We start from the raw sequence: 26,210 nt of genomic DNA, 5'->3' as shown, positions 1-26,210 counted from the left end.
TTTAAACTAGCAGTTCCTTGGTGCACATTTCCAATCCTTCAATTCACCAAAATTTGTTTAGATACATTGTATAAGAACATATTTTTTGTATAAAATGAAATGTCTCTTTAATCATTCTGGCATATGACATTCCATAAATTAAGATGGACATAAATGTCACTCTGTCAGCCACCCTGTGTCTAACCAACCTTCTAGGTTAGATGTAAGCTTGATTTTACTACATTTTCCCATTTATCCTTATTCCCTCTATGCTTGAATAAAACTAGCTAATAACAAATCATACTAATCAGTGCTTTGCCCTGGGACTGATACCAAGCAAATGCAGACTCTTTCTTCAACACACTCTTAAGACCAATTTCTGAGACACGGGGGTTTCAGAGAGAAAGAGTTTGTTTGCACAAGCAAAGGAGGTCAGTCTGCCTCCTGGTCTACAGAAATTCTAATATTTTATAAAATCAGGATTCTCTTGAGTAATTGGGGTGGAGCTGGCACAGGTTTCTTCATTAATAAACATTAAGGGACTGAGCAGGATGGCGGTGGACATCAACTCAAGGGGAGTCACAAGATTCCAGGATAGGAGAGTACAGAGCTGAGGTCAGTTACAAGGTTTTTCATATGGATATTAAACAGAGGACTGTGGAGTGGTTACCAACACAATTGTAAGCATACACCAGCTGAGCCTAGTTTTGGAATAACCATAAACAAGGATAAAGTCAGCCTAGAATTACCATCACAATAGTAAGCTTACACCAGGGTAAACCTAGTTTTGGTATAACCATAAACAAGGATAATGGCAGTCTAGAATTACCATCACAATAGTAAGTATACACAAGGGTGAGGCTAATTCTAGAGTAACTATAACCAAGGGTGAGACCTGTTTAGAATCACCATCACAATAGCAGATTTAGGCTTAAGTCTAGCCAGTTTCAGTAATTTCAGATATTAACCTTTGGCTATTTTATAATACCAAGGCATCTATATAATGATTCTGTAATCATAATTACTTGTTAATTCTTTTTGTTGTTGTATTTTTATTAAATTTTTTTTTTTAAGATACATAGATCACAAAAAATGTTACATTAAAAAATATACGAAAAAAATATATATATACGCGATTCCCACATACTGCACACGCCACCCCCCACTCCTCCCACATCAACAACCTCTTTCATCAGTGTGGCACATTCAGTGCATTTGGTGAATACATTTTGGAGCACTGCTGCACCACATGGATTATAGTTTACATTGTAGTTTACACTTTTCCCCAGTACATTCAGTGGGTTATGGCAGGATATATAGTGTCCAGTCTCTGTCCCTGCAGTATCATTTAGGACAACTCCAAGACCCAAAAATGCCCCCACATCACATCTCTTCTTCCCTCTCCCTCCCCTCAGCAACTACCGTGGCCACTGTCTCCAAATCAATGACACAATTTCTTCAATTGTTATAGTCACAATAGTTTATAGTAGAATACCAGTAAATTCACTCTAATCCATATTTTATTCCTCCATCCTGTGGATCCTGGGTTGGAGATGTCCACTCCACCTCTATATTAAGAGGGGGCTTAGATCCCACATGGTTGACGGATGCGATTTTCCTTCTTGGAGTTGTAGGCACTCTCATTTCCCTCACGAGGTGGTTGACCATCTTCACCTCCCTGTTAGCCGACCTGTCCAAGTCCAACAAACCAGAGAGTAGGAGCTGCAACTCTGCTGAGCCTCAGGGCCCAGCTGACAGGTGGCCAGTCCAGAGATTGAAGTCTCCTGGGTATGCACCAACCCCAGCATCAAACACAGGTTCCATAAAAGTGACAGAAGAGGCATGTATAGAAAGTTCACTTCTGAGTCCAACTCAATCACACTCAGGAACGTAAATTCCAAGGTAGGGCCCACTGACAAGGCACTGAACTCCAGAGCCAGCTGCCATGATTGTAGAACCTGTGTGTCTCCGTAGCCCTCAGGAGCACCAGTCCCCGGGGTTTACATGTTCATTCTTAACGTCCTGGCCAGCCTTCCGGAGACCTCAGTTGAATGTGCTCCTGGGCTTTTACCTGAGTTTTGTTCATCTGGCCCTAACAAGAGACTGTTTCAAACTTAGAAAAGAATTTGAATTGGGCAGAGTACTGAATGATTTCCAAGGAATTAACTTTTTTGTTAAATACTCTGTTAACATCTGCTGATTAATTTGTTTGTTTTTTGCTTAGCACTTGCATGCTTTCCAAACTCTTTTGAAGCTTATGTTAAAATAGCATTTGGATGTCAATTTCTTGGTTTTGATATTATACTATAGTTATATAAGGTGTTACTATTAGGAGAAGCTGAGTGAAGAGTACAAGGGATTCTCTACTGTTTTCACTTCCTGTGAGTGTACAATTATATCAAAACAAAAAGTTTTGAAAAGAATGCTAATTTAAAAAATCCTTTGGAGACTTAAAATGTAGAAACAAAAAAGATAAATGTAGTATAAGAAATTTGGGGTGAAGAAAAATATCATCTTAAGAATTAACCAAAAATGGAAAGGTAAAAATGTTATTATATATTTAAGAAGGTTTATAAATCAATAACACTAAAAAAATTTAAAAAATTAATAGAAAAGTGGATGAAGAACATGAATGAAAATACCATAAATATACATGCAAAAATAATGTTCAGTGTTACAAATATGAAGAAATGCAAATTAAACAACAAAAAGCAGCTCTTAAATTAGCAATTCGATTAAATTTAATAGGAAATGTATTGGTTAAATTATTATAGATTCTTCTGAGGCAATGTATAACCACTTAGAATTATGTTGTAGGAAAATATTTAACAACACTGAAAAATGTTCTCTTTATATATATGAATTTATTTTTATTGTGGTAACATATATACAATATAACATTTACTGTTTTAATCACTTTCAAGTACACAGTTCAGTGATGTTAATTACATTCATATTGTGCTATCATCACCGCCATCCATTACCAACTCAATATATTATTAAATTAAAAAGTAGGTTATAAAAAAGAATCCTATTTTAATTTGAATAATATATTTATATTTATATTGTGTGTTTATGTTTATCTGTTTCTATATATAAACATATATCCAGCTAAGAAAACTAATATGATATTTACCAAATATTAATGCTGGTTCATTCTTAATCAGGAGATTATAGATAGAAGAATGTTTCTTTTTTAAAACAAATCAATTTTATGTATACATATTAATAAAACATACATTTCATCCAAAGTGTATAATCAGTGGTATTTGATATAAATGACATAGTTGTGCATTCATCACATCATTATTAGTGCATTTTCATTACTTCGATAATAATAATAAACAAAAACACAAAATTCCTCACCTCTCAATTTCTCTGTTTCCCCTGCTGTGCATAACTGCTATTTCTGGTCATTGCACAATTATTTATTTACTAAGCAATTTTATTGAGATATATTCACATACCATACAATCTATCCAAAGTATATAATCAATGGTTTTTGTTTGTTTTTTTTTTTGTTTTTTTTTTTTTAAAGATTTATTTTTATTTATTTAATTCCCCTCCCCTCCCCCAGTTGTCTGTTTTCTGTGTCTTTTTGCTGCGTCTTGTTTCTTTGTCCGCTCCTGTTGTCGTCAGCAGCACGGGAAGTGTGGGCGGCGCCATTCCTCGGCAGGCTGCTCCCTCCTTCGCGCTGGGCGGCTCTCCTTATGGGTGCATTCCTTGCGCGTGGGGCTCCCCTATGCGGGGGACACCCCTGCATGACAGGGCACTCCTTGCGCACATCAGCACTGCACATGGGTCAGCTCCACACGGGTCAAGGAGGCCCGGGGCTTGAACCGTGGACCTCCCATGTGGTAGACGGACGCCCTAACCACTGGGCCAAAGTCCGTTTCCCTAATCAATGGTTTTTAGTATAATCACAATGTTGTATATTCATCACCACAAAAACTTTTAGAACAATTTCATTTCTCCAAAAAGAAAACTCCATACCCCTTAGCAGTCCTCCCGAGCCCTACATAACCACTAATTAAATTTCATGTTTATAAATTGATTTATATTTACATTCTATATAAATGGAATCATACAATATATAGTACTTTGTGTCTGCTTCCTTTCACTTAGCATAATGGGTCGTTGCCTTATATTAATATTTTTTTTTAAAAGATTTTTATTTATTTATTTATTTCTCTCCCCTTCCCCCCCACCCCAGTTGTCTGTACTTTGTGTCTATTTGCTGCGTCTTCTTTGTCCACTTCTGTTGTTGTCGGTGGCATGGGAATCTGTGTCTCTTTTTGTTGCGTCATCTTGTGTCAGCTCTCCGTGTGTGTGGCACCATTCTTGGGCAGGCTGCACTTTCTTTTACGCTGGGTGGCTCTCCTTATGGGGCGCATTCCTTGCAAATGGGGCTCCCCTGCGCGGGGACACCCCTGCGTGGCAGGGCACTCCTTGCGCGCATCAGCACTGCGCATGGGCCAGCTCCACACAGTCAAGGAGGCCCGGGGTTTGAACCGCGGACCTCCCATGTGGTAGACAGACGCCCTATCCACTGGGCCAAGTCCGCCGCCGATATTAACATTTTTATAGTATTAATATACGTTTGTTCAGCTTCAAAGAAAAAGTTTTATATGTGTAATTTTACCCATATTCATATTTCACAAGTAGTTTTACTATGCTATACAGTTCCATGTTAAATTTTATAGCTTTTAATCTTTACCTTTAAACTACTTGGAAGAGTTTTATTTTCTTCTTTTTTGCTAATGTGTATTTTCTACAAAAAAACTTTTTTTTTTTTACAAAAAAATATATAATTTATAAGCTTTTCATTATGTTTTTTTCCCAAATAAAAATAGTCTTTTTATTCATAAATTTTTTTTTCATTGTGCTTTGGAAGAACTTCATTTGTAAATGTTGTATTGGGATTGATAGTGCAGCAGATCCCTGGTCCAGTGTGGCCAGGTGGAGCTACACACCTGGCAACTCCTGCCAAACTGAGAAAGCTACACAGTTTCTCAGTGTGGCCCAGTGACCCACAGCTCCTGCACCTACATCCACACTTCTTAATGGTAAAAAGAAAAAAAGTGGGGGGAAGAAAGGGCTTGTACTCCTTTCAAAAGGAAACACAGTAAATGAGAGAGGGAAGAAACAGCAGAATCCAAGGGATACTTCCTATACAGTGAAAATAAATCTTATATATCTCTTTTCACAAATATCTGTTGTTTAGGTAAAAAGCCCAGAAGGGAAATTTCAGAAGACCAGTACTGGAGCTGTCCGAATGCAGCCAAAATCAGATGAGTTAAAGTTTGTCACCAAGAATGATGGATATGTGCATATTCACCCTTCGTCTGTGAATTATCAGGTCAGAATGGTGGCGGATACTTATGTTTACAGATGGCCAGTCCAGAGCTGAGAAGCACAGTCCCTTCTATCAGTCACATCCTGTTGTACTGTTTGCTGTCCCCAGCAGCACCATTGATTTGGGGTTAGGTTGAATAGGTATAAGCAGACTAGAAATTGGACTATTTCTGGAAAGACTATTTCCATTTCAAGAAAATTCCACTGGCAGCAAAAAAATTCTCAAGCTTGCTTTCAGATGTAAAATTGTTTCTTTGCAGTGGTGATTTGAGAAGTCATGAGGTAACTACATCACTGAATTTGGGCCTAAAAAGGACATGCGTGACCTATATTTGTTGATCCTACTTCCTTGGTGCCCATTCTTCATTCTCCTGCTGTGAGGCTTCTGTCTTTACCACTCCACTAAACTGATCAAAGATGATGAGTACCTCCTAGTTGTTAAATTCAGTGGATGTCTCCTAGTCCTCTCTTTCTTGACTCTTACTTGACACTGTTGACCTCCCTTCCTCTTGCTTCTGTAAATATCGTTGTCTTTTATCTCTTTGGTCAGCCCTCCATTTGTCCTGAAATACTGGTTCTGTTCTTAGCCCTTATTTTCTCACTTTAGCATACATACTCTTCCTGAACAACATCCTGGTTTCAGCTGCCTCCTACACACTGCTACAGACCCCCACATCTCTCTCCAGGCCTCGAATTTTACCTGAGCTCTCCTGCAAGAAGTCATTGGCTCAATGCCTTCCAGTCACCTCTGACTCAAAAGGTGAAATTCATTATCTCCCAATTTGCTTTTTTTTTTTAATTTTTTAAAAAATTTCTCTCCCTTTCCCCCTCCCCAGCTGTCTGCTCTCTGTGTCCGTTCGCTGTGTATTCTTCTGTGACCACTTCTATACTTATCAGCAGCACAGGGTATCTGTGTCTTCATCTTGTGTCAGCTCTCCGTGTGTGCGGCGCCGTTCCTGGGCAGGCTGCACTTTCTTTCGCACGGGACGGCTCTCTTCACGGGGCACGTTCCTTGCACATGGGGCTCCCCTACGTGGGGGAAACCCCTGCATGGCACGGCACTCCTTGTGTGCATCAGCACTGCGCATGGGCCAGCTCCACACGGGTCAAGGAGGCCCGGGGTTTGAACCATGGACCTCCCATGTGGTAGGCAGACACCCTATCCATTGAGCCAAGTCTGCTTCCCTTTTTTTTTTTTTTAAGAATTATTTTATTTATTTATTTCTCCCCCCGCCTCTTTTTGTTTGCACTCACTATCTACTCTCTGTGTTTGTTCCTTGTGTGCTCATCTTCTTTTTAGGAGGCACTGGGAACCGGATCCGGGACCTCCCATGTGGGAGGGAGGCACACTATGGCTTGAGCCACCTCTCCTACCGCTTGTTGTGGCTCTCATTGTGTTTCCTTGTTGTGTCTCTTTGTTGCATCATCTCACTGTGTCATCTTGTTGCATCAGCTTGCTGTCTAGCTCATCTTCTTTAAGAGGCACTGGGAACTGAACCCAGGATCTCCAATGTGGTACGCAGGATTCCAACTGCTTGCTTGAGCCACATCGGCTTCCCACAGGTCACTCTTCTCTTTAGACATTCCCTGTCTTGATGAATGGCACCATCCAAATCAGCACCCTCTTTCTTTTCTTTGTACGCCAATCCAGTAGGTCACCAAGTTCCAACAATTCTGCCTTTTTGACATTTCTCAGATTTGCCTACTCCTCTAATCCCTACTACCACTTCCTCAGGTTAAATCCCAAACATCTGTCTCTTGTCTGAAGTACCATAATCATCTTACTTCTGGTACTTTCGTTCTTTCTTCACCTATACTACTGCTGCCAGAATTATCTTTATAAAATATACATTTGACTATATAATTTCCCTGCCTAAAACCCTTGAATTTGGAGTGTACTCCTCTTTCACCTGACACTTCCATACTGGCCCTTCCCATATCAAATCCCCCATAACCCCATTCATCATTCTGTATGCTACATCAATACCAGACTACCAACAGTGTCCCCAAATGTCATGTTGTTGGACAGACTGTTCTTTCAGCTTGGAATGACATCCTCATTCCCCAGCAAGCTCTAGCTTACCCTTCCAGCTTCCATTAAAAATCACTTCAGTGCCCTTGTCTCTCCAAGTTGCTCTTTCCTTCCACTGATCCACCATATAAATTATACATTTGCCCACATTGCACATATCATGTTATTTTATGATTTATCCTCTTCCTGCCTCTTGAGATTGTGAAATTTTATTCATTTTTACATTCTTTTTAATTGTATTTTTTTGAAGATATATAGATCATGAAAAACATTTTTACATTCTTGTTGCCTAGCATGGTGCCTTCCTGAAAGCAGATGCTCAGTTGAGGTTGTAGGAAAGTTGAAGGAGAAAAAGAAGGAAAGGAGAATGGAGGAAGAGTATGGGGGTGTTGGGGCTGGTCAGCCCCCTGGAGCCATTGAGTAAAGTGTCAACAAAGCAGGAAAAGGAGCTCCTCAAGGACAGAGGAAGGAGCTTGAGGCCCAGGAGGTCATCACGCTCTCAGCTGCATGTGCACGTACAACCCAGAGGCCTGAGTAGGTACCATTCCTCCTCTTTTGAGTTTACCATGACAGAATCCAGATCATTCATGCATCCTTTCAGTATCTGCTAGCCCAATGCCAAGCATTGGGGATAGTGGGATGAACTAGACAAACAAGGTCTCTGCCCTCAAGGAGCTTACTTCTAGTGGGGAAAACAGGCAAAAAAATAAGTAACCAATCTCAGGCTAATGACAACTATGAGGAAAAATAAAGAAGCATAGAAGGATAGAGAGTGACAGGAAAAGATTAGAGTGATCAAGGAAGACCCCTGAGGAGAAAACTGAGCAGATACTAAATGAAGGAAGAAGCCATGTAGATACCTAAGGAAAGAACATTCCAGCAGAAGAAACAAGTGTAAAGACCATGAGGGGGAGCATATTTGTTATGTTCTACGAAATGCAAGAAAGTGGCTGTTGTCATTGGAGTGGGGTGATTAGAGATGGGACTAGTAGGAGACACATTGGGACTCCAGTGAGTCAGGTCCTATTCCTAGGATGTTGAAGACCATGGTAAGTGTATTAGTTAGCCAAAGGGTGCTGATGAAAATACCAGAAGTCTGTTGACTTTTATAAAGGGTATTTATTTGGGGTAGAAGCTTATAGATACCAGGCCATAAAGTATAAGTTACTTCCCTCACCAAAGTCTTTTGCCACGTGTTGGAGCAAGATGGCTCCTGATGTCTGCGAGGGTTCAGGCTTCCTGGATTCCTCTCTTCCCAGGTCTTGCTTCTTTCGGGCTCAGGGTTCCTTTCTTCCTGGGGCTTGCTTCTCTTTCTTCTGTGTGCTTACTTCCCAGGGCTGCAGCTTAAGACTTCAGCATCAAACTCCAACATTAAAACTCAAACATCAAAAACCTCAACTTTGTCCTTTGCCATGTCTTTTATCTGTGAGTTCCCACCCACCAATGGGTGGTGACTCAACACCCTACTGGCACAAGAAGTTTACCTGATTACTTAACCAAGTAAACCTCTGAATCCAATAAATCTAATATGCCCACAGGAAAAGACCAGTTTACAAACATAATCCAATATTTCTTTTTGGAATTCATCAATAATATCAAACTGCTATAGTAAGGATATGAGGTGTTTTGTTGGTTGTTTTTTTTTTGAGGTACCAGGAATTGAACTTGGGACCTCGTACATGGGAAGAGGTGCTCAACCACTGTGCTATACCCACTCCCCTCAATAAGAGATTTTATTCTTAGAAAGCCACTGGAGGCGGCGGACTTGGCCCAGTGGTTAGGGTGTCCGTCTACCACATGGGAGGTCCGCAGTTCAAACCCCGGGCCTCCTTGACCCGTGTGGAGTTGGCCCACGCGCAGTGCTGATGCGTGCAAGGAGTGCTGTGCCACTCAGGGGTGTCCCCCGCGTAGGGGAGCCCCATGCACAAGGAGTGCGCCCCGTAAGGAGAGCTGCCTAGCACGAAAGAAAGTGCAGCCTGCCCAAGAATGGTGCCACACACACGGAGAGCTGACACAACAAGATGACGTGACAAAAAGAAACACAGATTCCCATGCCGCTGACATCAACAGAAGCGGACAAAGAAGAAGATGCAGCAAATAGACACAGAGAACAGACAACTGGGGTGGGAGGGAGGGAAGGGGAGAGAAATAAATAAATCTTTAAAAAAAAAAAAAAAGAAAGCCACTGGAGGGCTTTCAGCCATAATTCATCATTTATATTTTTAAAAGATCATTGTGGCTGCTGTTTTAGAAAACAGTCTGTAAAGGTGCAAAAACAAATGTAATGTAAGCACTTAGGAAGCCATTTCAGTAGTGTGTGTGAGGTGCTGATGGTTTGTACTAAGATGGGAGCTATAGAAATGGTGAGAATGTGTCATTTCCATTATGTATTTTGAAAACTGCTGACAAGGCTTAGTGATATCATCCACAGTGACAGGAAAAGAACAATCAAGGATGACTCCTAAGTTTGGGGGCTTGAACAGCTGGGTGAATGGGAGTGTCATTTACTATGAAGGAAAACACTACAGGGATGAGGGGAGAGTCAAAAATTCCTTTTGAAAATTGAGAAGTTTGAGATGCAAATGGAGATGTCAAATAGGCAGTTGCACGTACAAATCTGGAGCTCAGGGGAAAGGCACAGACTGGAGATGAAATTTTAGGAGTCATTAATGTACAGGTTGTATTTAAATCCATGGGACAAGTGGAGTTCCCCTCATGTTGGTAGTAACTTCACTGTTGTAACCTGAGGTTGTATGTTACAGGTCAGACACTTTGACAGTCCCTACCTGGTGTACCACGAGAAGATCAAAACAAGTCGGGTATTCATCCGAGACTGCAGCATGGTGTCTGTGTACCCTCTGGTCTTGTTTGGAGGAGGCCAGGTGAATGTGCAGCTTCAAAGGGGAGAGTTCGTTGTTTCCTTGGATGATGGTTGGATCCGTTTTGCAGCTGCCTCCCATCAGGTAATGGATAATTAATATCTTCTTTGATTCTTGGGTCATAATGTGCTTTGATAGTATCAAGTGTGGCAATTTGGAATTTGTGAATCCCAAAAGGGGAAAGATAATGTTTTTAAACTAATCTAGTCTGGGTGTAATACCTTTGATTATATTGGGTTCAGATGAGGAGCCCTTGATTAAATTATATGCAAAGATTACAGGTTTAATTCGACTATGTCAAAAAGGCATTACTCTATTAAAAATTTTAAAAAAAGAAAGCAAATGTTTATATATTGATTGAAGTGATAAATGCACAATTCTGTAATTATACCAAATGCCATCGATGGTACACTTAAATGGATTATATGGCTTATGAATATATTTCAATAAAATTGATTATAAAATGTAATTTTTTAAAAAAGGCATGACTCTGGGCTGAGTCCCTGCCCCCTTGGAGAGCCTATATAAACAGACGCTCACTCAAGAAGACACACAGGAAGAGAGAGGGGTCTGGTCATGTTTGTTTCTGGGGCCTCAGAGAGAGATGAACCATTCGCCTGATAATTTGCAGTGGAAGAGAATAGAGCAGCTGAGAAGGCCCAGAAAGAAATGGGCCCTATGCCAGAGACTGATACAGAAAGCCCCGAGAGACCAGGCAGAGGTCAGCGACCACTTGCTTCAACACGTGGCAACGTATTTTGGTGAGAAAGCAGCCTTGAGTTGGACTTTTTAGGCCTTGTAAGTTTAAGCTTCTACCTCAGGTAAAAATCCTTTATAAAAGTCAACAGATTTCTGGTACTTTGCATCAGCACCCCTTTGCAGACTAATACATCAAGTATAAGGTATTCTTTAAGTACCCAAGACAACAGAGTTAATTGAGCTAATTAAGAAGGAATATCTGCAATGGGTCAAGACTAAAAAGAGGGGGCTGAAGTGAGGCAGGGGTGGGCCATAGTAGGAGGAGGATGGGTTAAGCGTAGAAGGTTTAAGACAGAAACTCTAGGGAAGTAGATTTGGCTCAACTAATAGAGCATCCGCCTACCACATGGGAGGTCCAGGGTTCAAACTCAGGGCCTCCTGACCCATGTGGTGAGTTGGCACAGTGCTGATGCATGCAAGGAGTACCTTGCCATGCAGGGATGTCCCCCATGTAAGGGAGCCCCACGCGCAAGGAGTGCGCCCATAAGGAGAGCTGCCCTGTGCAAAATAAGTGCAGCCTGCCCAGGAGTGACACCACACACACAAAGAGCTGACACAACAAAAAGAGACACAGATTCCTGATGCTGCTGACAAGAATACAAGTGGACATAGAAGAACACACAGTGGGGAAACGGACTTTGGCCCAGTGGTTAGGGTGTCCGTCTACCATATGGGAGGTCCGCGGTTCAAACCCCGGGCATCCTTGACCCATGTGGAGCTGGCCATGCGCAGCGCTGATGCACGCAAGGAGTGCCATGCCACGCAAGGGTGTCCCCCGCATGGGGGAGCCCCACGCGTAAGGAGTGCGCCCGTGAGGAAAGCCGCCCAGGAATGGCGCCGCCCACACTTCCCGTGCCGCTGACGACAACAGAAGCGGACAAAGAAACAAGACGCAGCAAATAGACACCAAGAACAGACAACCAGGGGAGGGGGGGGGGAATTAAATAAATAAATAAATAAATAAATAAAAGAACACACAGTGAATGGACACAGAGAGCAGACAACTGGGGCAGGGAAGGGAAATAAATAAATAAAAATAAATAAATCTTTAAAAAAAAAGAAGACAAGCTCTGAGTGATTGAAGGCATTGGGTCTTCCTTATTGTTACTGTTATGTAAATAATACATGTTCATCATAGAAAAATCAGAGAAAATAAATAAGCAAAAGTAAATAAAAACCGCCCTGATTCCATTACCTTAAGAAAAAAAAATGATGATGAATCTGAATTCTAGGCTTAGTTTCATATTATTCTCAGGTCTGTATTATTCATGATGTGGTTTTGTGAAAGGCACTTAAAGAGGAGTATGTGTTTAGGAAATAAAAATTCATTTTAACATTTGCATCTATTAGACATCCTATGCTGCAAAAAAAAAAAAAACTCAAGCATTAAAAGGAGTTTTTGTTGCCTATAAAGATTAGAGCAGCTCTGTCCAAAATAATATACTATGAGCCACATAGGGAATTTAAAGTTTTCTAATAGTCATATTAAAAAATAAAAAGAAACAGATGAAATTACTTTTAATATAATTTATTTAACCTAATACATCCAAAAAGCTTTAATTTCAACATGTAATTAATATAAAAATTACTGAGATATTTTACGTTCTCCTTTCATGCTGTCTTCAAAATCTAGTGTGTGTTTTACATTTCCAGCACATTTCAATTTTGACTAGCCACATTTCAGGCACTCAGTAGCCTCATGTGACTGGTGGCTGATATATCGGACAGTGTAGATCAATAGAGCCAGGCAGGGGGTGTTCCGGGGAAGATGAGAGACAGAAACACTCCTACAAAAAAAAAAAACCGCAGATAGGCAGCAACTGTCTGAATCAACAGTTCTAGGACTTCAGAGGCTGGGGGACTTGGTACAACACCCAGGAAAGAGTGGGACAAGGAGATTGAGAAGCAGTGGCAGACAGGTACCTATCTCCCACCCTCGAGACTTGCTTTGGCTACAGTCCATGGCTGCCTCCACAAATGGAGAAGAGTGAAGGCCTCCTCCCAGGGAACATATGAGGGGGGACGTGACCAAGTGCCAAGCTTGGCTTCTGATTGACAAGTTTTGACTACTAAGTTCCAGCTCTGAATTGTGATTCTAGCCTGCTCAGAAAAGGGATTCCAGCAGCCAATGATTCAATACTACCCAGAAAAAGCTGGAAAAAAAAAATACACTCCATCCATTGCGAAGAAAGCTTTGCCAAAGAACAACATCTGCTGGGAAACCCAAAAAAGTTCATCTCTGGAAACTTGAGGCTTTCTGGCATCTTCCCTGTCCCTCTCCCCAAGGCCCTTTGGAACTGGTCTCTGCCACATTCATGGGTTCTGAGCCCTGTTTTGATCAGTTAAATGTGGACAGTCCTAAAGATCTAGAATAAATTGATCCAAGAGTCAATAAAGAGCTGTAAAACAGAGCCAGTCCAACAGTAAAAAACAGGCAAGAGAGAAACTGAATATCAGAGTAAAAAATTACATCAGCAAAAAATGTATAAGTCATACTAAGAAACATGAAAATATGGCCCAAAGGAACAAATTAAACTTCAGAGGGATATAGGGTTTGAAAGAACTAATCAATGATATTCAAACAAATCTCCTAAATCAATTCAAGGAGCTGAAGGAAAATATGGCTAAATATATAAAGGATATTAAGAAGACACTGGGGAAACAGCTGTGGCTTAAGAGATTGAGCTCTCACCTACCACATGGGAGGTCCAGGGTTTGGTTCCTGGTGCCTCCTAAAGAAGATGAGCAAGACAGCAAGCTGACACCACAGGTTGGCACAAGAGACACAAGGAGGAAAACATAATAAGAGACTCAACATGCACGGAGCAGAGGTGGCTCAAGGGATTAGGCACCTCCCTCCTACATGGGAAGTCCCGGGTTCAGTTCCCGGTGCCTCCTGAAAAGAAGATGAGCACACAACGAACAGACACAGCAAGTGCAAACAACAAGGAGTTGGGGAGAAATAAATAAATCTGTTTTTTAAAAAGGATAAAAAAGGAATTTGAAAGCATGCAAAGATAAGTAAAAGAACTTATGGAAATGAAAGATAAAAATAGATGAAATGAAAAATAAATTAGAGGCATATAACAGCAAATTTGAACAGGGAGAAGAAAGGATCAGTAAAATAAAAGACAGGACATCCAAAACCGTACTGACAGAAGAACAGTTAAAAAAAAGAATGGAAAAATTGAACGGGGTCTCAGGGAATTGAATGACAGCATGAAGCACACAAACAAACACATGTATCATGGTTGTCCCAGAAGAAGAAGAGAATGGAACTGGGGCAGAAAGAATATTTGAGGAAATAATGGTAAAAAATTTCCCAGTTCTTATGAAAGTCATAGATACCCATGTCTAAGATGCACAACATACTCCAACAGAATAAATCTGAATAGACCTACTCCAAGACACGTACTATCTTAATGTCAAATGCCAGAGATAGAGAATTCTGAAAGCAGCAAGAAAAAGGCAACCCATTACATACAAGTGTGACTCAATAAGACTAAGTGCTGATTTCTCATCAGAAACCATAGTAGTGAGAAGGAAGTGGTATGCTGTATTTAAGATACTGAAAGGGGGAAAACTACCAGCCAAGAATTATTTATCTGGCAAAACTGTCCTTCAGAAAGGAAGATGAGTTTAAAGTCTTCACAGATAAACAGAAACTGACTGAAAGAGTTTGTCACCAAGAGACAAACCTTACAGGAAAAACTAAAAGGAGTGCTACAGCCTAAAAGGAAAGATAGGAGAGAGAGGCTTGGAAGAGAGTGTAGAAATGCAGATTATCAGTAAGAGTAATTAAGAGGATAAAAAGGGAGACAAAAATAAGATATGACGTAGAAAAGCCAAAGGATAAAATGATTAAGTACTGTCTTTACAGTAATAACAATGAATGCTAATGGATTAAACTCCCCAATCAAAAGACAAGATTGGCAGAATGGATTAAAAAAATATGAGCCATCTATATGATCAGAGACTCATCTTAGACCCAAGGATACTAATAGGTTGAAAATGAAAGGTTGGCTTCATATAAATAGTAGCCAAAAAACAGCTGGGGTTGTCATACTAATATCAGACATTTTGCATTTTAAATGCAAAAATCTATAGGAGAAAAAGGACATTATATATATATATTTTTTTTTTTTTTTTTAATTTATTTCTCTCCCCTTCCACCCCAATCCCAGTTGTCTGCTTTCTGTTTCCATTCGCTGTGTGTTCTTCCTTGTTCACTTACATTCTTGTCAGCGGCACCGGGAATCTGTGTTTCTTTTTGTTGTGTCATCTTGTTGTGCCAGCTCTCCATGTGTGTGGCACCATTCTTGGGCAGGCTGCACTTTCTTTCGCTCTGGGCAGCTCTCCTTATGGGGCACACTCCTTGAGCATGGGGCTCCCGTCTGCAGGGGAGACCCCTGCATGGCAGGGTACTCCTTGCATGCATCAGCACTGTGCATGGGCCAGCATCACATGGGTCAAGGAGGCCCGGGGTTTGAACCATGGACCTCCCATGTGGTAGGCAGACGCCCTATCCATTGGGCCAAGCCCATTTCCCAGGACATTATATATTAATAAAAGGGGCAATCAACCAGAAAATATAATCATAAGTATTTATGCACCTAACCAAGTGACTCAAAATACTTAGACAGACACTAGCAAACTGAAGGGAGAAATAGATATGTCTACACTAAGAGTTTGAAAACTTCAATGCAACTTCTATTGACTGTCATCAATAGATAGAACATCTAGGCAGAGGATCAATAAAGAAACCAAGAACTTGAATAATATGATAAGTGAACTAGACCTACCAGACATATATAGAACATTGTACTGCAAAACAGCAGAATATACATTCTTCTCAAGTTCTCATCCTTCTCAAGGATTGTGATGGTTAGGCTATTGTGTCAACTCACCCAGTTGTTTGGTCAAGCAAGTACTGGGCTAACTGTAATACAAGGGCATTTATGGACTTTAGTCACCATTGACTTTACTGCAGTAGTAAATCATAGATGTAATCATAATTACATCAGTCAGGGAGATTGCCATCAGCAATGAGTGATGCTTAATCCAATCAGTTGAATGCCTTAAAAGGAGAAGTGATTCCAGCATTGAGAGAGAATTTCCCAGCTCATATTTGGACAGCAAACATCTCGCAGAACTCATCAAGAACATTCATTGGCTTTTACCAGAGCCCCTGGTTGCAGCCTGCCTGCGGAGCCTAGATTTGTGCATCCCCATGGCTGCATGAGAGACTCTGATAAATCTCTTACTATCAACAGATATCCCTTGTTAATTCTTTTTTCCTAGAGAACCCTAATACAAGGATCCTTTTCCAGGATAGACTCTAAGTTGAGTCACAAAACAAGTCTCCATAAATTTTTAAAGATTGAAACTACACAAAGTCATCTCTCTGATCATGATGGACTGAGGCTGGAAATCAATAACAGGCATGAGAGGGAAAACTCACAAATATATGGAGGTTAAACAACACACTCCTAAAAAATTAGTGGGTCAAAGAAATCAGTAAATACCTCGAGTTAAATAGAAACAAGGGGAGCTGATGTGGCTCAGTGGCTGAGCACCAGCTTCCAGGTTCAATCCCTGTCCTAGGTACCTCAAAAAAAAAATTAATCTTCATTCAAATAAAAACAAGAACACACATATCAAAACTTATGGGATGCATAGGAAGTGGATGTGGCTGTAGAGATTGGGCTCCTGCCTACCACATGGGAGGTGTCTGGTTCTGTTCCAGTGCCTCCTAAAGAAGACAGCAAGCTGGCGTGACAGGCAGACACAGCAAGCTGATATAACAAGATGACACAACAAGAGACACAAGAAGAATAAAGGTAATGAGAGACACAACAAAGCAGGTAACGGAGGTGGCTCAAGCAACTAGGTGCCTTCCTCCTGCATCGGAAGTCCAGGGTTCAGTTGCCGGTGCCTCCTAAAAGAAACAAGATGAATAGTCACAGCAAGTGCAGACAGCAAGGGGGTGGGGAGAAGTAAATAAATATAATAAATCTTAGGGGAAAAAAAGTATGGGATGCAGAGAAGGTAATCCAGAGAGGGAAATTTATAGCCCTCAATGCTTACTTTAAAAAAGAAGAGCTAAAATCAAAGACCTAATTGCACTCCTGGAGGAATTATGAAAAGAACAGCAAGCTTACCCCAAAGCAAGCAGGATGAAAGAAAACAAAAATCAGAGCAGAAAAAAATGAAATTGAGAACAAAAAAAAACAATAGAATCAACAAAACCAATCCTTGGTTCTTTGAGAAAAATCAATAAAATTGGCAAACCCTTAGATACGCTGACAAAAGAAGAGAGAAGATGCAAATAAATCAGAAATGTTCGGTGCTTTATTGCTGACCCCTCAGAAATAAAAGAGGTCCTAAGAGGATACTATGAACAACTCTGTGAGCAAATCAGTCAACTTAGATGAAATGGATAATTTCCTAAAAACACACTGACAACCTAGATTGATTCTAGAATAAATAGATGACCTCAACAAAACAATCACAAGGAAAGAGATTGAATCAGTCATCAGAAACCTTCAACAAAGAAAAGCCCAGGACTAGATGGCTTCACAAATGAATTCTACAGTCATTTCAGGAAGAATTAATAAAAATCCTGCTTAAACTCTTCCAAAAAGTTGAAAAGGGAATACAGTCTCATTCTATGAGGCCAACAGTACCCTAATACCAAACCCAGATAAAGACAGTATAAGAAAATTACACATCTCTCTAATGAACATAGATGCAAAAATCCTCAACAAAATACTTGCAAATCAAACCCAACAGCACATCAAAAGAATTATACACCATTATCAAGTGGATTTTATTCCAGGTATGCAAGGGTAGTTCAACATAAGAAAATCAATTAATAGAGCAAGTATAGTTTGTGGCTGAGTGCCTGCTTTGGATGTACAAAGTCCTGGGTTCAATCCTCTGTACTTCCTTTAAAAAAAAAAATCAAAGTAATACCACCACATTAACAAATCAGAGAAAAACTACATGATCATCTTGATTTATGCAGAAAGAACATTTAACAAAATCCAGCATCCTTTCTTGATAAAAACACTTTGAAGAATAAGAAGAGAAGGAAACTTCCACAACATGATAAAGGGCATATATGAAAAACCCACAGCTAACATTGTACTCAGTGGTGAAAGACTGAAAGCTATCCTGCTAAGATTTGGAGAAGACAAGGATGCCCACTGTCACCACTATTATTCAATATTGTACTCGAAATTCTAGCTTACAGCAATTAGGCAAGAGAAAGAATAACCAAGACATACGAAATGGAAAGAAGAAGGAAAGCTTCTGCTATTCACTAAAATGATCCTACAAGAATCCTGAAAAATCTATAACAAAGCTACTAGAGCTAATAAATGAATTTAGCAAAGTGGCCAGATACAAGATTGACACACAAAAATCAGTAACTTTCTTTACACTAGTAATGGGCAATCTGAGGAGGAAATAAAGAAAAAATTTCCATCTGCAATAACAACTAAAAGAATAAAATATCTAGGGATAAATTTAAACAAGGATATAAAGCACTGTGCTTAGAAACATTGCCACAAGAAATCAAAGACCTAAGCAAATGGAATTAAACAAAATCAAGGACATTCCATGTTCATGGATTGGAAGACAAAATCTCATTAAGATGTCAGTTCTACCCAAATGGATTTACAGATTCAATGCAATCTCAGTCAAAATTCTAACAGCCTACTTTACAGAAACAGAAAAGCCAATTATCAAATTTATTTAGAAGGTAGGGGCCCCAAATAGCCAAAAACATCTTGAAAAAGAACAAAGTCAGTCAACAGACTTAGGCTTCCTGACTTGAAAAAATATTACAAATCTGTAGTAGTCAAAACAGCATAATTTTAAATCTGTAATCAGCAATAAAGAAAGTCCTAAAATATTGTATCTTAAAAAAAAAAACATGATATTGGCATAAAGATAGACATATTGATCAATGGAATCTAATTGAGAGTTCAGAAGTAGACCCTCACTTCTGTGGTCAGTTGATTTTGAAAGGCTGCCAATTTCACTCAACTGGGACAGAACAATCTCTTCAACAAATGGACTGGGAGGGAAGTGATAATGCCTCTGCCTACCATATGCGAGGACCGGGTTCAATCCCTGGGGCCTCCTGGTGAAAAAGAAGAAGAGAAAGGGTGCCTGCTCAGCGAGCCAGTGCCCCGCGTGGCAAGCCAAGTGCCCATGTGGGTGCCCACACGGCAAGCCGAATGCCCATACAAGTGCCTGCATAGTGAGCCAAGTGCCCAGCGAGTGCCTGTGCAAGTGCTCATGTGAGTGCCCTCATGGTGAGCCAGTGCCCACATGATGAATTGAGTATGCACACAGCAAGCCAAGTGCCCGTGCAAATGAGTCACGCAGCAAGATGATGATGCTACAAAAGAGAGATGAAGGGGAGAATCAAGGTAAAGCACAGCAGAGACCAGGAACTGAGGTGATGCGATTGACAGGGAACCTCTCCCCACATCAGAGGTCCTCAGGATCGAATCCTGGTGAATCCTAGAAGAGAAAGACAAGAAGAGAAGATAGAAAAAGAAGAAAAAAAAAAAAAGAAACAGATGCAGAAGATCACACAGCAAACGGCCTGACACAGCAAAAAAACAGCAGGAGGGGTACCTAAAAGGATGAAAAAGACCCTTCTCTCACAGCTTATAAAAAATCAACTCAAAATGGGTAAAAGACCTAAATTTAAGAGCCAGGCCCATAAAACTATCTTCAAGAGCTTGTGGTAGGATGTGGTTTTTTAGGATTCCCAAAGCACCAAGCAGTAAATGAAAAAAATAGATAAATGGGACCGCCTCAAAACTTAATATTTTTGTGCTTCAAAGGACTTTGTCAAGAAAGTGAAAAGGTAGCCTATTCAATGGGAGAAAATATTTAAAACCCACATATCTGATAAGGGCTTAATATTAAGAATATGTAAAGAAATCCTATAGCTCAACAATAAAAAGAGAATAACCCAATAAAAAAAGGGCAAAAGACCTGAATAGATAATTTTTCAAAGAGGAAATACAAATGGCTAAAAAGCACATGAAGGGAAATGGATTTGCCCAACAGATAGGGCATCCACGTACCACATGGGAGGTCCAAGGTTCAAAGCCAGGGCCTCCTGACCCATGTGGTGAGCTAGCCCACACACAGTGCTGATGCACGCAAGGAGTGCCATGCCACACAGGGGTGTCCCCCGCATAGGGGAGCCCCACGCGCAAGGAGTGTGCCCCATTAGGAGAGCCACCTCTCCTAATGCGCAGCCTGCCCAGGAATGGTGCCACACATATGGAGAGCTGATGCAGCAAGATGACACAACAAAACGAGACATAGATTCTGGGTGCTGCTGAGAAGAATGCAGGTGAACAAGGAAGAACACACAGTGAATGGACACAGAGCAGACAACTCAGGGTGAGGGGGGGATAAATAAATAAATAAAAATTCCTTAAAAAAAAAACAGGGAAGCGGCCTTGGTCCAATGGATAAAGCGTCCGCCTATCACATGGGAGGTCCGCAATTCAAACCCTGGGCCTCCTTGACCCGTGTGGAGCTGGCCCACGTGCAGTGCTAATGAACACAAGGAGTGCCATGCCATGCCACACAGGGGTGCCCCCCACGCACAAGTAGTGCGCCCCTTAAGGAGAGCTGCCCAGCATGAAAGCCCCATAAGGTGAGCTGCCCAGTGTGAAAGAAAGTTCAGCCTGCCCAGGAATGGCACTGCACACACAGAGAACTGAAGCAGCAAGATGACGCAATAAAAAGAGACACAGATTCCCATGCCGCTGACAACAACAGAAGCGGACAAAGAAGAACATGCAGCAAATGGACACAGAGAACAGACAACTTGGGGCAGGGGAGAGAAATAAAATAAATCTTTAAAATAAAAAAAATAAAAAACACATGAAGACATGGTCAACATCACTAATTTAATGTGGAAATGCAAATTAAAACCACAATGAGATAACATTTCACACCTACTAGAATGGTCACTTAAAAAAAAAAAAAACAGGCTAAGAGAACCGCCAGAAAAAAAGATGGTGTGCAAGAAATGTGAAAAGAAACTTGGTACTGTCATCACTGCAGATACTTGGAAAGGTTGTGCAAGGAATACCACAGAAACTGGTGGAAGAAAGCTGAATGAAAACAAAGCTTTGACTTCAAAGAAAGCAAGCTTTGATCCATGTGGAAAGAATAAGTTCTCCAGTTACAGAATTTGTAAAAGTTCTGTGCACCAACCAGGTTCTCATTACTGTCAGGGCTGTGCCTACAAAAAGGGCATCTGTGCAATGTGTGGAAAAAGGTTTTGGATATCAAAAACTACAAGCAAACACCTGTCTAGTTGTATTGAAGTTTCTGGCTTTCTATATGATTTTACTTTTTGCTTTGAAATTTTAAGGCATTACATAGATGTTTACATTAAAAATTGTGTGTTTTAAGATAAAAACCCCACAAAAAACAGAAAACTACAAGTGTTGGAAAGGAGACAGAGAATAGGAGCACTTATTCACTGCTGGTGAGAATGTAGGTAGTAGCACCGTCTCTGTGGAAGACAGTTTGGAGGTTCCTCAGGAAGCTAAGTATGAAACTGCCGTATATGATCCACCAATCCTGCTGCTAAGTATATACTGAAAACAGAAAGCAAGGATGTGAACAGACATCTGCACACCGATATTCATAGCAGCATTATTCTCAATTCCCAAAAGAGGGAAACAAGCCAAGGGCCATCAAAAGATGCAGGAATAAACAAAGTGTGCTATATACATATCATGCAATATTACTCAGCTGTAAGAAGAAATGAAGTCCTGAGGCATGCAACAACATAGATTAACCTTGAGGACATTATGTTGCATGAAATAAATGAGACAAAAGGACAAATATTGTATGATCTCACTAATTTTAACTAAGTATAATAGGCAAACTCATGGAGTCAATATCTAGAATTAGGTTACCAGGAGACAGAATGATGGTAGAGAATGGGGAGCTGAGGCTTAATTTGTGCAGATTTTTCAATAAGGCTGATTGTAAATGTTTGGAAATGTATAGAGGTATTGGTAGCCATTATTATGAGTGTAATTAGCAATGCTGAATGTGTGTGATTGTGGTTGAAAGGAGACTTTTGGGTTGTGTATGTCACTAGAAGGTAAACCACAGGATGAAACGTGGGACTGTATAACATAGTGAACCTTCTTGCAGATGATGAATGTGGTAAGTAGTACAAATTTTTACCTATTCCATAAAATAACATAAATGTGCATCAGTATTATAAGGTATTAATAATAGGGTGGTATATGGGGGGAGGGGAGGGGAATGCAAAAATTATAGAATATAGTTGTATTAGTTAGCCAGAGGGGTGCTGATGCAAAATACCAGAAATCTGTTGACTCTTATAAAGGGTATTTATTTGGGGCAGAAGCTTACAGTTACCAGGCCATAAAGCATAAATTATTTCCCTTACCAAAGTCTGTAGCCATGTGTTGGAGCGAGATGGCTGCCAATGTCTGCCAAAAGTTCAGGCTTCATCTTCCTCTTAAGGTTCCATGGTCCCAGCTTCTCCAGTATCAGCTGTAGACTGGGATAATTCTCTCTCTCTCCCGGGGCTCATTTCTCTCCATGCTCAGCTGCTCTGCTCTCTTCATGAGAGCTGTAGACTATCAGGCTAATGACTCATCTCTCTTCCCAGGGCCTCTGCTGTGCTAATGGAGCCTTCTCTCCTTCCTCACATATCTGTCTCTGTGTGTTTACTTCCCAGGGCTCCAATATCAAAACTCCAACCTCCCTTCTCTGTAGTGCTGTTTCTCTGTGAGTCCTACTGACATGGCCCAATCAAAGACTTAATCATTTAATCGAATGAAAATGAAACCTCTGAATCCAGTCCAATCTAATATGCCCAGAGGGACAGACCAGTTCACAAACATATTCCAGTATCTATTTTTGGAATTCATAAACAATATCAAACTGCCACAATAGTGAACAGTAATATTTTAATATTCTTTCAACATTTGTAAGGAAGGTACCTCACCAACGCCAAGTGGCAATAATGGGGTAAAAGGGGTATGGGACTTTTCTTTTTTGGAGCAAAGAAAATGTTCTCAAATTGATTGGAGTGATGAATCTCCGTGATTATACTGAGAGCCATTAATTATACACTTTGGATGGACTGTATGGTATGCAAATGAGAGACAAAGAGAGAGAGAGAGAGACTGTGTCTTCCAGGCAAGATTGTTTTGCCTGATGATGACAAAAGCCTCACTAGCCTTGTGGTAACAAGATGGCTACAGTAACTCCTGGCTTCACTTCGATGCAATACACCATCCAGAAGGGAAGACAGAGCCTTCTTTCCTAAAAGCTCCTTCAAACCTCCTCTCCTAACGCAATTCCTGTGGCCCAAGGAATACCAAGGACTGACTACTAAGGCTGGCTTACCTGAGCTGCTGACTCTGGCAAGGCTAGGCTTGTGGCATGAACCTGTCTGAGTCAGATCAGGGTGCAAAATGCACAGGTGGCAGCAAGTGGAGGAGGAGAGAACAGATGTTGGGACGCCATCTGCAGTCCACTACTACGTCAGCATGAGCAAAATGCCTTTGAAAACCTGGATACATTTCCATAACATGTACCCCAAAGCCAAAGAGATTTTTATTTTAATGTGTCTGATCCCCACTCTTTCCACCTTCCTGCTTCTCTCTCTTGGAGCATGTGTGAGGAAGGTTCTTCATATGGACAGTCAGGTGCAGCAAGGATGAGTGATATCGGATATGTATAAAAGGAAAGTGGGTTGGTCCTCACATGTCCTGGAAGAGAAAGGAGCAGCAGGCCTCACAGGGAAACCCATCGGGAGCATCGGCTCAACCGCACATGCAGGGAGCAAAGGCTACAGTGGACGTGGCACACCGTTACATGGTAGAGCTGTAGCAGGTGGTCATGCCAGAGCGGGGACTGGGGGGTTGTATATTTAACTTTCACAGGGGTACAAACCCAGGTAGGAAGAGGAGAGGAGAGAGAGATGCTGTTTATCTTATATCAGCAGGTGTCAGGTGGTCACCCAGAAAACTGCTGACAGGGTCAGAGATGCGGAAGCACTCCCTGCAGAGCGGATGGTAGAAGTTGCCCAGGCTTTAATATGGAGACTACAACACAAGAGCCATACTTCCAGATTTCACTTTTCTTTAAATGAAAGGTGATCGAGGACCTTTTTAATGAACCCCATTTATATTACAGAGCTGACAGAGTTTCTAGAGTTGCATCAAGAAATCTTAGCACTTAAAAGAATAAAACTGTTTTTAGTTTTGCTTGATCTCCTAATGAGATTTAAAATTAACACCAGAAATTCAGAATAATGATAGTCTTAATTGGGGTATTTCCCTCTACTAACCTATCCTGCCCTGTTACCCCAAGTATTGCTTATATTCTGGCTTTTATTTTAGGTGGCTGAATTAGTAAAGGAACTTCGTTGCGAGCTTGACCAGCTTCTTCAGGATAAGATTAAAAACCCGAGCATAGATCTTTGTACATGTCCTCGAGGATCCCGGATCATCAGCATGATTGTGAAACTTGTCACCACACAGTGAAGACCCGTCTAAGGGAGTGCTCGCTACTCACTGCTTCTCGCTTGCCTGGGAAATAACAGCAGTGCCTCTACCTCGAACTAAAGACCAGTGCTGGAGCTGGCCCTGGTGGAGTAGCCCAGCAGATGCGGTGCTGGGTCAGCCGAGGCACTGCATACCCTTAGGTAAATTTCTAGACTCTGTGTTTCTAACAGCCGTGGGCACTCCCAGCACAATTTGGACTGTCAGTGGGGAGACAGCCTCCAACCCAGCTTGCCTGTCTCTTACTCTGACTGTCCTGGAGTGAATGAAATTCACCTAACACAAAAGTGAATGTTTAGTACAGTAAACGTTATGTATTAATTTTACTTTTTAATGGGGTGGGATAGGAGCATGAGGGAAAATGCCTGTTCCTTTTTCTGTCATAAAGGCTCAACTGAGAGAAGTCACAACAGAGAAAGAACCTGGACCTTTCCATAAGTGGGAAAAAAAAAATCATGTGAGCAAGAAAAAAATTTCATTGTAGGCTATTGGCTACTGAGAAACTTGATTTGTGAGGGATTTTTACGTTTAGTTATTAAAGGTCAGCCTGAAGGAAAAAAAAAAAACATTTAATGAGTTTTGTTGTGATATTAAAATGTGAGCCGGTCTTATCAGAGCACTCCTAGTCTTAAAACAGGACAATCCAGGTGTCTTCATTCTCTTTAATTCTCTGTTAAGGAGGCTTTATCTTACAGAATCACCCAGATCTATGGCCATTTTTCACCATTACCTGAAAGGAAATTTTAATGTATTCTCCAGGACAGTGTTGGCACAGTTGAGGTAGAAAAGGATGCCATGCTAGAGTCAGAGTTACAGCCATAAAATTGCCTTCCATGAGACGCTTATTTTCAACTATCACTTAGGTTAATGGGACACTAGCATTTTGAAAAATAAGTACAGTTACATTTTCTCTGGACGTTTGTCAGTGTGTCTAGGCAGGAACTCAAAGATCTAAGTGGAAAAAATATTCTTGTATTTCTCTAGACTTCAAGTAGAGTCACTACAGGTTTCACATGTTATCCAGATTGGATAACAAACTGATCAACAAAACCACCTCAGTGAAGGGTATTCACGTTTCAAAGTATTATTTTCGTTAAGGTTTTGGGAAATCTCCTAGGCTGTCCAATATGATCATTATCAAGATGTTTTCAGTCAGCTATTACCAATGTGTTTAAGCCTCAGGACACTTGAATAGTGTAGACTGTAAGCAGTATTTTTGGAAAGGCATCAATTCATGTTATCACTTTAAATTTTAAAAAATACATATGCAAGCCAACCTCAGCATCCCATTCTGACTTGCTATCAAAACAATGCTCTGTTATGTTAACAGAACTGACTAGGCTGGGACCTTAGCAGAAATGAAGGAGAAAACGGCATTAACCTTCTAAAATAGATTTTTAGAACCAGTCTTGACTCTTGGTGCTACAGCGGAGTTCACGCTGCCCTAACTAGAGCCATCTGCCAAGTGTACCTGCAGGTTTTAACACAGGTTTGCAGCAAAGCACACAACAGGGAGGTGGCTAACAATCAGACTTCCCATCAAGGGGCCTGAGAAATTGTTCCCCTCAAAGAAGCCAGTTCTTAGGCTGGTCACTTTCA

At 40.8% G+C, this 26,210-nt stretch overlaps 1 protein-coding gene across 2 annotated transcripts in view; it reads left to right on the top strand.

The window, feature by feature from the left end:
* Window positions 1-25,177, top strand: part of DHX57 (DExH-box helicase 57) — a 131,209-nt gene extending 106,032 nt beyond the window's left edge. For both annotated transcript variants that reach the window (XM_004451251.4, XM_004451252.4), the window contains exons 22-24: window positions 5,204-5,338; window positions 10,129-10,329; window positions 24,450-25,177. In XM_004451251.4, coding sequence (XP_004451308.2) covers window positions 5,204-5,338; window positions 10,129-10,329; window positions 24,450-24,593 — 480 coding nt within the window. In that variant the 3' untranslated portion in view covers window positions 24,594-25,177. The remainder of the gene's footprint in view (window positions 1-5,203; window positions 5,339-10,128; window positions 10,330-24,449) is intronic.
* Window positions 25,178-26,210: the final 1,033 nt, after the last annotated feature.

This window comes from Dasypus novemcinctus, chromosome 17 (genome assembly GCF_030445035.2).
Source record: "Dasypus novemcinctus isolate mDasNov1 chromosome 17, mDasNov1.1.hap2, whole genome shotgun sequence".
NCBI classification, from domain to species: Eukaryota; Metazoa; Chordata; class Mammalia; order Cingulata; family Dasypodidae; genus Dasypus; species Dasypus novemcinctus.
This window is presented reverse-complemented; position numbering and strand designations above follow the sequence as displayed.